Genomic DNA, 12,863 nt, shown 5'->3' with positions numbered 1-12,863 from the left:
GCATTATAAAGCTTATGAATATTAGACTAATGCAGTGTATTAGTTGGTAACAATTTATGATATCATGGAACTTTTAGTAATTTTAAATTTAAGTATTTTTTTATACAAAATTAGTTACTTATTAGTAAATTTTTGTTATCGAACGAACCAAAAAAAGTATAATTATTTTCCATCACAAATTTTCAATAAATATTCATTAATTCAAATAATTTTCATGTTAAATATATTTAAAAAAATATTTTAGCTGAATTTTTTTATACCTCTCTCTCTTAATAATCTTACATGGTGACATAGTTTATAAATTGTTTTAAAAATCTTTAAAAGAGCCAGTTTNTTTCTCACTGTTAATAACCTTACATGGTGACATGGTTTATAAATTGTTTTAAAAACCTTTAAAAGAGCCAGTTTTTCATAATGTTCCGGTACTTGAAATGGTTTTTTAAAATTAATAATATGAGTTTCCTATTGGGTTCTCAGTTTTTTATTTTTTTTTACAGAAATTTTTTTGAACTGGTTCTAAAAGGTTTTAACTCCTGTTAGTAATATAAAATTTATCAAACTTAAAAAAAAATTAACAATGTTTCTGTTTCAGATGACCATATCTTTGGCTACGTACATTATTGTCATAATACAATTGTCACCTGATTTAAATCGAATCTTTAAAAATTAGCTACATTTCTTTTTGACTTNGAATCTTTAAAAATTAACTACATTTCTTTTTGACTTTATTCATATGTACACTAAACTAGATATTAATTATTAGTAATTATTTACAATTTTATAATATCTAACGTGCTTATTTTATTGTTAAACGTTAAATTATTTATTATATATCTTCAGTATTATTTACTAAACCGGGAAATGTAACATTTACCAAATTATTAAATGATGAGTTTTCATCCATCTGAACCTTGGTTATGACACATTTAAACACAAAAACTGTAATCTATAAAATTAATTATCTTAGTTTTTTAAGTTGTAATAGCAAAATACTACAAAATATTTATTTTTATTACAATCACATATATATGTATAATGTAATATATTATGATTGGAACAAAAACAATAACCATAATTATATCAATACATTTTAGATTATATTAACATAAAAAAGTATAAATATAAAATAAGCTGAAATAATACAGAGTGATTCATTCATCATAAACTACGCAAGTAATTTAAAAACTAAGAAAAAATTGATAATTTTTTTTTTTTAGATTCTTTTAGGTACATGTTTTTTTCAGTTTATCACTCATGAAGTATATGTTCTATCCTACCATACCTTATATGAGTATGGTATTATACACACATTTTATTATCAACTTTATTTTTTTCAAATAGCAACATACATAATTAACTAGTTTATTAAATAAATAATCTAATAAGAAAATAACTGATCTATATTAACTTTTGGAAAATAGTATTTCAGAAGTTATTAACATTTTAAAGTGTTGACTTGAAGTCAGACGCGGGTGTCGTTATTTTGATCACTAGTTATTTTCTGGCTGTACTCATCCACCACCCAAGTTAAAAAAAATTGTAATATTACAACAGAAATGGCGTAGTAACTTGTGTTTTTTGAGGCTCTCTACTCTACTTCAGCTTACTAAGACATTAAAAAATGTTAACGTTAACCTAATAAGAGTTGAAAAATATATTTTTTTAGCAGTATGTTTTTATTTCTCTTAATACTTTAGAAAAATATAGTATAAGACATAGTAAAACGATTATTTTATAAAAAAACTTCGTACCCATGATATCAACGTTAAATCATAATCGAAGACGCCAAATGCTGATAACTCATAATATTCATAACTTGAAACTTGTTCCATAAAGAATAATACCTATAATTTTTTTTAATTTAAAAATTAAAACTAAAATTTTCTCTTTCATTTGTTTTATACTTAAAATATTGGATTTAAATTGTCGTAATATTTAGGTAACAAATATGTCAATGCACATTTAGTGCTTCACTTATTGATTTAAAATAAATAAAAACATTAATTTATATAACAGAAAAAATGTAGACGGTTTATTGTTTAAAACACTAAGAAAATTTATATAAAAATTATATTAATGCACTACGTGTACTTAACTACTTAACCGATTAACTGACGACTACCTAACTAACTGATTGACGTTATTATTACGTCACGCCGTTTTATATTGTGTTGAGTTCTAGAAGATTCTCTTACGGAGCGATCGAGAACAATCGTGCGTATATGCATTTTGTGTTGCCTATCCGTTGCGAAGATTCTCGATCATTCCCATAGTCACTACATTACTCACCCCTCAGTAAACGGGGTATTTACAATAAATTGTTAATAACATGGTTTTATAAGATATAATTTGTAGTTAAATGTTTTGGGAAATGTACTTTTCGTCCTGGGTGCGTTTGCTTTGGTTGTGCTAAAACTGCTGTACTTGTTGTGTCCGTATTATGTTCAGGTACTTTGTCTTCTATGTAAGCGGGTTTGAGTCGATCAATTAATATTGTATTGGATTTACCGTTGATTAGAAGGTCGAATGTCTTGGGAGTTCTTTATAACACTTGAAATGGTCCTTCGAATGTATAGGCTAATTTGGGCTTCAAAGCGTCGATTCTTTGGTATACGTGAGTACATGTTTCTAGATCTTTTGGTATGAAAGTGCGTTTTGATGATGATGTGTGATGATATACTATTGGGGCTTCTTTCGAAAATTGTTGTTGAAGTTGTTTTATGAAATCAGATGGTTCTGGTAGTTGTTCTATTTCTTCAAAAAATTGTCCTGGTAGTCTTAGCGTTTGACCATAGACTAGTTCGGCTGGGGATGCTTTCAAGTCTTCTTTTATTGTTATGCGTAGGCCTAATAAGATCATAGGTAGTTCTTCGGACCAATGGATGCTGTCTTTACATGTTATAGCGGCTTCTAGTGTTCTATGTACTCTTTCTATCATTACATTTGCTTGTGCATGATATGGTGATGAACGTATTGTTGATTCAAATTGTCTACCCTGATCTGTCGTTATTCTATGGAGTACTCTAAATCTTGCAATCCAATGTTGAGTTAGGGCGGTGGCACATGTTTCTACAGTTATGCTTTTATAGGCACTGCCTCTATCCATCTTGTGAACCTATCGATCATAGTCAATATGTATTTATAAGTTTTAAATGGTGGTAATGGTCCTACAATATCAATGTGTATGTGTTCGAAACGACCACTTAGTGGATTAAAATTGCCGATTGGGGTAATTGTGTGTTTGTATGTTTTTGTTTTTTGACATTTTTCACATGCTTTTACCCATGATGTTATATCTTTTTTCATTGATTTCCATACGAATTGTGGTTTAATTTGGCTAAGAGTTCCTTTTATTCCAGGATGAGATAAGTTATGAATAGTTTAAAATACTTTTCTTTGTAGTGATGGTGGTACGATTGGTCGTATTTTATCAGTGTTTGTTTCGCATTTAATTTTTCGGTCACCATCTATTTCCATGTCGTGTACTTTTAGACTAGTATCGGGTAGTATCGGTATGTAATCTTTATCTTGTGCGTTGGCGATTTCTTCTATTAAGTTTATTGGGTCAGATGTATTTGATACGCTTTTTTTAAAAATATAAAACTTATACAAATTGTAGCAATATTTGAATTCAATAAAACCACTTATGTATTATTAACAATAACAAATATGACAACTATATCTTTCATATATTTTTGAATTGGTATTGTAATATTATATTATTAAATATAATATTAACATATAATATGATGTTATCATTTGTACATGTATGTCACATATTATGATTATACAAGATCACCAAAACAGGGTTCTCTTATTTAAAATACAAAATAACCCTTTAATTATGCGATAAAATCTTCCTCTTGTAGAAATTATTAAGTAACGCCTACACGCAGNTCCTCTTGTAGAAATTATTAAGTAACGCCTACACGCAGGGACCCCATTTTAATTTACCAATTAGAATACAAAGCCTCAGCTTCCAGGATCACGGTAGAGATCGCTGGGCTACCCCCTTCAAACTATAAAAAGCCATTTTTCCCCATCTAAACCAGTTCTTTTGACGATTTTAAAATACACAAAATCTACGACGTTTTACTCAAGATTTCACTCTCCGGGATTTAGTCATATTTTTAATTAATTTGGACTTGGAATATTTTTCTTTAAAATTAAATGACACTTAGAAATTTTAAAGTGAATTTTGTTTTGGTGAATCTTTTAAATTAATTTAATTTGTTCAATCATTAATAATATTTTATTTTTCTTGTTGTGGAAATAAACATCAAATAATATTTTAAACATTACATCTTTTTAAAATTATTTTATTTTAATAATAAGTCCAACCTAAATTTAGATTTTTATTTAATAATACAAATTTATTGTGAGCTTTTCTTATTGGGTAGCTAGTCTCGTTGCTAATGTCTTTGTTTTAACAAACATCGCGCCGGCAGACAACGCAGAGAAACTTACGAATATATTTGTAGTGTTTAATTTTTGTCTTGGTGATTATTGTGCCGCATCCTTTCAAGGTGCTTTATTTTAGCACCGGAACACCACAATTCCGCCTTGATAAATTTTTTACATAGATATAGATATTTCTGAATCTTGTTTTGGCCAGGCCAAAGGAAAATTTAAGAAATATTGGTGTCGATCTCTCAATAAAATATACTCTCTAAAAAATACTTATTCAACAGACGTAAAAAAAATCAATAAGTAAAAAAATTAAAATTGTATTTATAATAAAATACAGAGTGTTTGGAATCATTCAGAAGTAAGACCAGTTGTAGACTTTGTGTAATTAAATCATATTATTTAAAGTCTTGAATTGTTTTTTGTAAGTAATTATATAGACTATATGACGTATAGTGTAAATGGTATACCGTAGTTCGTTTAATGCGGAAATCAACACTAGATTACTTGAAATATTATTGTATTACATAGGACGTAAGGTAAATACAATTTAACCTATGCTTTCGAACTTTCAACAATCTATTGCGTGATAAACCATTAATAATTAATAAGAGAACCAATTAATGAGAAAATTAATTTAAATAAAATTGAAGAAATTAAATCTATAAAAACTTATACAATAATTAATATAATAATCTACCAATTTCTACCCATAATTAATTAATTTTCTTTTCTTTTTCTTTCTTTTTATTTTTGGTTTATTACAGTATATATTTTAGGTTCTTCTATTAAATAGTTCTTTACATGGAATTAAATATTTATATATTTATTATGTCTACATTCGTGCTCATGTTAATATGCATTAATGTTTTTCTATAAATTTGATAATCTCCATTTTTGTATTGCAAAATTTTTCTAAAATTAGATGAAAATTATAAATTTGAAGTTTTGGACAAATGGTACAAACATCAGTGAAGAATATTTATAGAGATGTGCAACCACTTTTGATAGTATGCAAAATCTTTGGAAAAACCAGTCTTAAAAACGTATTTTACGGAAAAATTCAATTTGAATGGAGTGTTGATTGTTTATGACCACTCTTATGTAATTGTATCATATACAGAGTAATTTATTAAGGATAAGAGACTCATATTCTTGGAATGTTAAAAAAGTTTTAATTTTAGTAAAGAAAATAATCATTTAATTAAAACGTTCTATAATTAAACGTAATTCAATAATTTTATTTATATACATTTAAGGATAAAAAACTTAATTATAATTTTCTTTAATATTTTAAATATGACGATATGATAGAAAAAAACATTTCAAGCAATTTTGTTCTTAAAATATTTTTTACTTAAAGAACCAATTGTCCATTGTTCAGCATACATTAGTCGTCATTTCTTCATACTGTCCGTAGATAATACAAAAATAGTTCAGTTGTAAGGATTTATCACACTTAAATAAAGTAGACAAAGAAAATAAAAGGTGTATATAAGATATAGAGCATCACATAATTAAGTATAAATCACATTCTTATGTATATTTTTATGACAATTTTTGAGGTCTAAAAATGTAATTGAATTGTAATCAACTTCTTTTTTTGGTTAATTTTTTAGTTGGCTTGGGTTTTTGGAAATAAATTTAGTAGATGATGGGCTAATAATTATAATTGTTCTCTCTTTATCCCTCTATAATTAGCTGTACTCATCCAATTTGTGTATTCAAATACCATTAAAATTAATAACAATTTTTAAAATAAAGGATTACTATATCCTAGGAAATTTATAAGTGAGTGGTTTACCGTTGCCTTCTGCACTGGAATATGTTTTTTCAACAACTTAAAAGCGCACGTATGGTTACCCATCCGTTCACCTACAGTGGTAGGTTCGGATTAACACTAGAGTTTTGTTAACAACTTGTGTCACTACCGCTCAACACCATGATCATGTTTACATAACATGTTATCATTCATAATTTTCTATTTTAAAATATGTTAACATACGTTAATAAAAACCCCACAAATTTTTAGTGCTTTTTATTGATGTCATCGTTTTTTTATAGTAATATAACATTTCTGAAGAAACCATCATTAGCGAAACTAATACTTCTCTTTGATTTGTCGTCTAAAATTATGTATCAATGATTTATTTTTGTTAAATGAATACAATAAAATTATGTATTATTTTATACACTGTAACGTCACAAATTCGAAGGTTGACCGTTTATGATTTTTTGTTATGTCTACTTATTTATTTTATCGCGTGAAAGAACCTTTTTCTGACACAGCGGTGTCAACCACTCATTATTTTGCCGCTGACCGCTAGATAAGGCGATAAAAAAGAAATATAATTAAAATCGAATTGTTTATCAGTATTATNCCTATCTATTGCGTGATAAACCATTAATAATTAATAAGAGAACCAATTAATGAGAAAATTAATTTAAATAAAATTGAAGAAATTAAATCTATAAAAACTTATACAATAATTAATATAATAATCTACCAATTTCTACCCATAATTAATTAATTTTCTTTTCTTTTTCTTTCTTTTTATTTTTGGTTTATTACAGTATATATTTTAGGTTCTTCTATTAAATAGTTCTTTACATGGAATTAAATATTTATATATTTATTATGTCTACATTCGTGCTCATGTTAATATGCATTAATGTTTTTCTATAAATTTGATAATCTCCATTTTTGTATTGCAAAATTTTTCTAAAATTAGATGAAAATTATAAATTTGAAGTTTTGGACAAATGGTACAAACATCAGTGAAGAATATTTATAGAGATGTGCAACCACTTTTGATAGTATGCAAAATCTTTGGAAAAACCAGTCTTAAAAACGTATTTTACGGAAAAATTCAATTTGAATGGAGTGTTGATTGTTTATGACCACTCTTATGTAATTGTATCATATACAGAGTAATTTATTAAGGATAAGAGACTCATATTCTTGGAATGTTAAAAAAGTTTTAATTTTAGTAAAGAAAATAATCATTTAATTAAAACGTTCTATAATTAAACGTAATTCAATAATTTTATTTATATACATTTAAGGATAAAAAACTTAATTATAATTTTCTTTAATATTTTAAATATGACGATATGATAGAAAAAAACATTTCAAGCAATTTTGTTCTTAAAATATTTTTTACTTAAAGAACCAATTGTCCATTGTTCAGCATACATTAGTCGTCATTTCTTCATACTGTCCGTAGATAATACAAAAATAGTTCAGTTGTAAGGATTTATCACACTTAAATAAAGTAGACAAAGAAAATAAAAGGTGTATATAAGATATAGAGCATCACATAATTAAGTATAAATCACATTCTTATGTATATTTTTATGACAATTTTTGAGGTCTAAAAATGTAATTGAATTGTAATCAACTTCTTTTTTTGGTTAATTTTTTAGTTGGCTTGGGTTTTTGGAAATAAATTTAGTAGATGATGGGCTAATAATTAGAATTGTTCTCTCTTTATCCCTCTATAATTAGCTGTACTCATCCAATTTGTGTATTCAAATACCATTAAAATTAATAACAATTTTTAAAATAAAGGATTACTATATCCTAGGAAATTTATAAGTGAGTGGTTTACCGTTGCCTTCTGCACTGGAATATGTTTTTTCAACAACTTAAAAGCGCACGTATGGTTACCCATCCGTTCACCTACAGTGGTAGGTTCGGATTAACACTAGAGTTTTGTTAACAACTTGTGTCACTACCGCTCAACACCATGATCATGTTTACATAACATGTTATCATTCATAATTTTCTATTTTAAAATATGTTAACATACGTTAATAAAAACCCCACAAATTTTTAGTGCTTTTTGTTGATGTCATCGTTTTTTTATAGTAATATAACATTTCTGAAGAAACCATCATTAGCGAAACTAATACTTCTCTTTGATTTGTCGTCTAAAATTATGTATCAATGATTTATTTTTGTTAAATGAATACAATAAAATTATGTATTATTTTATACACTATAACGTCACAAATTCGAAGGTTGACCGTTTATGATTTTTTGTTATGTCTACTTATTTATTTTATCGCGTGAAAGAACCTTTTTCTGACACAGCGGTGTCAACCACTCATTATTTTGCCGCTGACCGCTAGATAAGGCGATAAAAAAGAAATATAATTAAAATCGAATTGTTTATCAGTATTATTCCCTTCCAAAAAGACTGGCCGTTATCGATTTGAAATTGCCGTTAGATCGGTGTTGACTCTTCTCTAATTCTTACTTCTGTCATTGACCGTGCTAGAGTACACATATTTATTGTTTTATTGACATTTTTATTCAATGATGGAGTAGAGCCGCCAACGGCGAACGGCCAGGTCTTTTCAGCGAAGCATCCAGACCATCGGATGGGACTCTTTGGGGACCGGGTATCGTTTTTCTTTTGTATTATATATTTGTGTAATGAGCTATATTTTATTAATTATTTTATTTCATTTTATTTTATCGTAAATTAACTTAATTATGATTATGTGTGAAGAGCACGTGTTTCCCTTTTCTTCTAGCCAACACTAAGGAGTGAGTGTCCAGACCACTCCTGGTGTTCTTCATTAATTTCCGATTAACATTAACGGATGTGTTCCAATACGACACAGTGGTGACGTGGCATAGTTGGATCAAGTATAATGATATCTGACAGTGATTCAAATCACTATAAAAAAAAACGCTTCGATGAAAATCTTTAGATAGTGTTTAATTTTAAAAAACCCAGCACAGGGGGGTCGCGGCACAGTGGTGACGTGGTATAGATGGATCAAGTATAATGATATCTGACAGTGATTAAAATCACTATAAAAAAAAAACGCTTCGATGCAAATCTTTAGATACTGTTTAATTTTAAAAAATTGGTGGACTATTCCAAAAGCTACATGATCTGCTAGTTCATTATTAATATCCTAATTAAGATAAAGTATGTAGAATGAAAAAGGGATTATTAAAAAATATTATTTCTCATAAAAAAATAATGTTGATCCATACACTTTTCAATATGTCATAGCATTATAAAGTTAAAAATGTAAAAAATAAAATCGAGAATTTTCACACAATAATATTATTCGGTAGCCATTTTAACCGTGAAGATAAAATAAAGTCCGAAATTTTTTTTTCGCATAATAAAGTAAATTACATTAGCTTTAATTTAAGATATATATAAAAGTGTCAGACTTTCCGGAACACTTTCAAAATTTAAGTTGAAAAAGTTAGTTTTTGTGAAAAAGTGGTCATTTTAAATCCCCCCCCTGTGGGCAGGTAAAGGGTCAGATATAAAAAATATATATACAAAATGATAGGTAAAGACATCATACATCTATAAAAAAAAATTATATTGATCCATACATCTTTCAAAAAGTTATAGCATTATAAAGTTAAAAATACAAAAATGAATTTTTTTTCAAAAATCGTATTTTTTTTATAATATTTGATTGTCTGTTTTCACCATGAAGATAAAATAAAGTCCGAAATTTTTTTTTTACATTATAAAGAATATTACATAAGCTTTAATTTAAGATATATATAAAAGTGTCAGACCTTCCGGAACATTTTTAAAAGTTAAGTTGAAAAAGTTAATTTTTTTTGAAAAAGTTGTCATTTTAAATCCCCCCTTGTGGGCAGGTTAAGCGTTAAATTTATGAAAAAAATATATCAAACGAAATTTAATGATATTACACATCTATATAAAAAAAATTTATATTGATATGTTCATTTTTGAAAAATTTATGGCACTTTTAAGTAAAAAAAATTGAAAAAATTTCGAAAATTAGCGATTTTTAAATTTGTAATTTTTTTTGGAGGTTTTCCCCATTTACGGGGAACGAGGGCATTTTTTTTCAATTTTTGAGGGTAATGTCTTCGACTAGATACGATTTGTGATCTTTTGACGTATCATTGAAAGAAATTGGTTCGGTGAGAGCTGAGAAAAAGTAGTGACAGACACAAAAAAAAAAAAAATAAATAAATAAATAAATAAACACATCATGGTAAAATTAATACCTTCTCAGCTTCGCATCGAAGCTAAAATTGAAAAAATTAGCGATTTTTAAATTTGTAAATTTTTCGGACGTTTCCCCCATTTACGGGGAACGAGGAAATTTTTTTTCAATTTTTGAGGGTAATGTTTTTGATTAGATACGATTTGTGTCATTTTGACGTATTTTTGAAAGAAATCGGTTCGATAAGAGCTGAGAATGAGTGGTAGCAGACACACAAAAAAAAAACACATCATAGTAAAATTAATACCTTCTCACTCAGCTTCGCATCGACGCCAATAAATGGGTACTCCTTAATGATTTAATCATTTATATATCTTAAAATGAAGATAAAATAATTAAGTTTTAAAGAAAAATTAAAAAAATTTGATCGGAAATCTCTAAAGTAATATTATTTTTCATCTTCAGAAAAATGGATACATAAATAATCATGAAATATTCTCAATTAAGGTAATTGAACATATATATAAGGTATATATATGCTTTAACTTTTCATAACTTTTAACTTTAATATCATCTCCTCCTTTTAAAATTAAATCTTCTAATTCTTGGATTGTGTTTGGAAGATATTTTAACCTTTCTAAATATTAAGAATTTACTACTAAATATACAAATTATAAAATACCATTATTATTATTATTATTAAAAATATACGCTACTCGCAAATTGATTCAAGTCTATAAAAACAAAACAAAATAATATATATATCTATATGTATTTATATTATTGACAAATATGATTATATATTATTAAAATAATGTTGGTAAGGGTTTTTAACTATCTTGATTGTTATAGCGAAATTCAAAGTCCTTAAAACTGTTTAACTTTTTGTTATAACAAATATTTTGTTACGGCGAAATCGTTAAACAAAAAATTAATTATAATATTAATATTATGAAATAATTCATAATCGACATTTATATTTTTCATATCCAATGTTTTGTCAATAGTCACAATTTTTATAACTGATAAACATATTAAACAACTAAGAGTTAGAAGTTTCATTATTTTTAATAATCCGTTGTAAGTAAATTTAATTATTTGTACATGGTTTAACTAAGAGTTATCGCGTAAAACAATATTTAAAATTAAAATAATAATTGAAACACTCGTAAAAACAAGTGTAACAAAATTAAATATTGAATTTTTTCATGAGTCATAAAAATTAACTTATTTAATAAAAAAGTATTATTACTTTAATCAATTTAGAATCGTCATCTTATTAAATACCTTAGAATTAATAATTTTTTTTGTTAAAGTTTTTAGAGTTAGGACTTGTTCTTATAAATGTTTTAATTTAGATATATGTACACCAATTAGATAAACAAAAATTATTTGTATAAATTCGAAGAAAATAAATAAAAATATATAAAAACAACAATTTCTGAATACAGATTATTATTTTTATAATTAACCTAATAATTAGTTATTGTAATTAACTTTGACACGGTAATTTTAAAGGTTAATAATAAACGTAACACCGTTTTGAGTCGATTTATTTTATTTTAAGCTAAAATAATATTATAAAAACTAGTGACAATAAGGTGCGAATAAAACACAATAAGGCGCTGATGAAAAATCACACGGCACGTAGGGCGGATGTAAGTCACACATAAACTAGTTTACATAGTCGCCGACGTGTCTCGCGGTGCTGAACCCCCTGACCTGTCCTATCTACCGACCGCCGGATAAGACAAACTTGTGTTATCGTCAACACTAATGAGTGCGACGGTGGACAGCTGATAATCACAACCGGATAACGTGCTAATTCACAGTAAATGAATAGTGCGCTAGAAAAAGTCTAATTGCACATTGAAAACATCGTGAAAAGTTGATTTATAAAACTATAATTTTGTTTTTCATGAAAGTTCCTTGTAGTCCAGTATATAAAACATATAAATTTGTTATAAGTAACAAAAATGTTTTATTTAAAAGTATTGCATCAAGCCCTTTTTATTTTAATATGCGTTAAAAGTAAAGAATTATACAACTACTTAATTATTTTAATAATATATCTGTAAAAATTACAATACTAAATTATTGAATATCAATTTTATACTAAATTTAATTTCTATAATTAATATTTATTGATACATTATAATTATAATTCAAATAACTAATCGTTATAAAATTAAGAGAATAAGAGTTGTTGCTGCTTTTGAAATAATCTACCAATTTCTTAAAATTTAACATTATCTATGATTTACATCGAAGCGTTTCTTATGATAGTGATTTTAATCACTGTCTGATATCATTTATACTTGTCCCATCTATGCCACGTCCATACTGTGCCGCGACCCACTGTGCTACCATTTGTATATTGAAAACGATTATATACACACAAGTGACCTCAATAACTGATATTTATAAAAAAGTGTTATGGATTTATTGTTTTGTTTTTGTCTTGTTGAAAGTAATCTGAAGTTAAGTTGATC

General features: G+C 26.6%; 2 protein-coding genes across 6 annotated transcripts in view; one reads left to right on the top strand and one right to left on the bottom strand.

Moving 5' to 3' along the window:
* Positions 1–12,863, top strand: part of LOC126902522 (uncharacterized) — a 116,803-nt gene that overhangs the window by 11,567 nt on the left and 92,373 nt on the right. For 2 of the 5 annotated variants that reach the window (XR_007703232.1, XM_050679896.1), the window contains exon 7: positions 593–689. The exons of 2 other annotated variants lie outside the window; for them this stretch is intronic. Coding sequence is in view for 2 of the 3 variants with exons in the window: in XM_050679896.1 (XP_050535853.1) it covers positions 593–670 (78 nt within the window). In the remaining variant the exon portion in view is untranslated. Of the gene's footprint in view, positions 1–592; positions 690–12,863 lie in introns of those variants that run through there. One more of the 5 variants, XM_050679897.1, reaches the window with a different exon arrangement.
* The window catches only part of LOC126902533 (uncharacterized), a 71,954-nt gene continuing 71,758 nt past the window's right edge, over positions 12,668–12,863 (bottom strand). Inside the window, exon 5 of the mRNA XM_050679912.1 lies at positions 12,668–12,777. The gene's annotated coding sequence lies outside the window, so the exon portion shown is untranslated. The remainder of the gene's footprint in view (positions 12,778–12,863) is intronic.

The sequence above is a fragment of the Daktulosphaira vitifoliae genome, unplaced genomic scaffold, assembly GCF_025091365.1.
Source record: "Daktulosphaira vitifoliae isolate Bord-2020 unplaced genomic scaffold, ASM2509136v1 Scaffold_3, whole genome shotgun sequence".
In the NCBI taxonomy this organism is placed as follows: Eukaryota; Metazoa; Arthropoda; class Insecta; order Hemiptera; family Phylloxeridae; genus Daktulosphaira; species Daktulosphaira vitifoliae.
The sequence above is the reverse complement of the archived record's forward strand: the minus strand, read 5'-3'. Positions and strand labels throughout refer to the sequence as shown.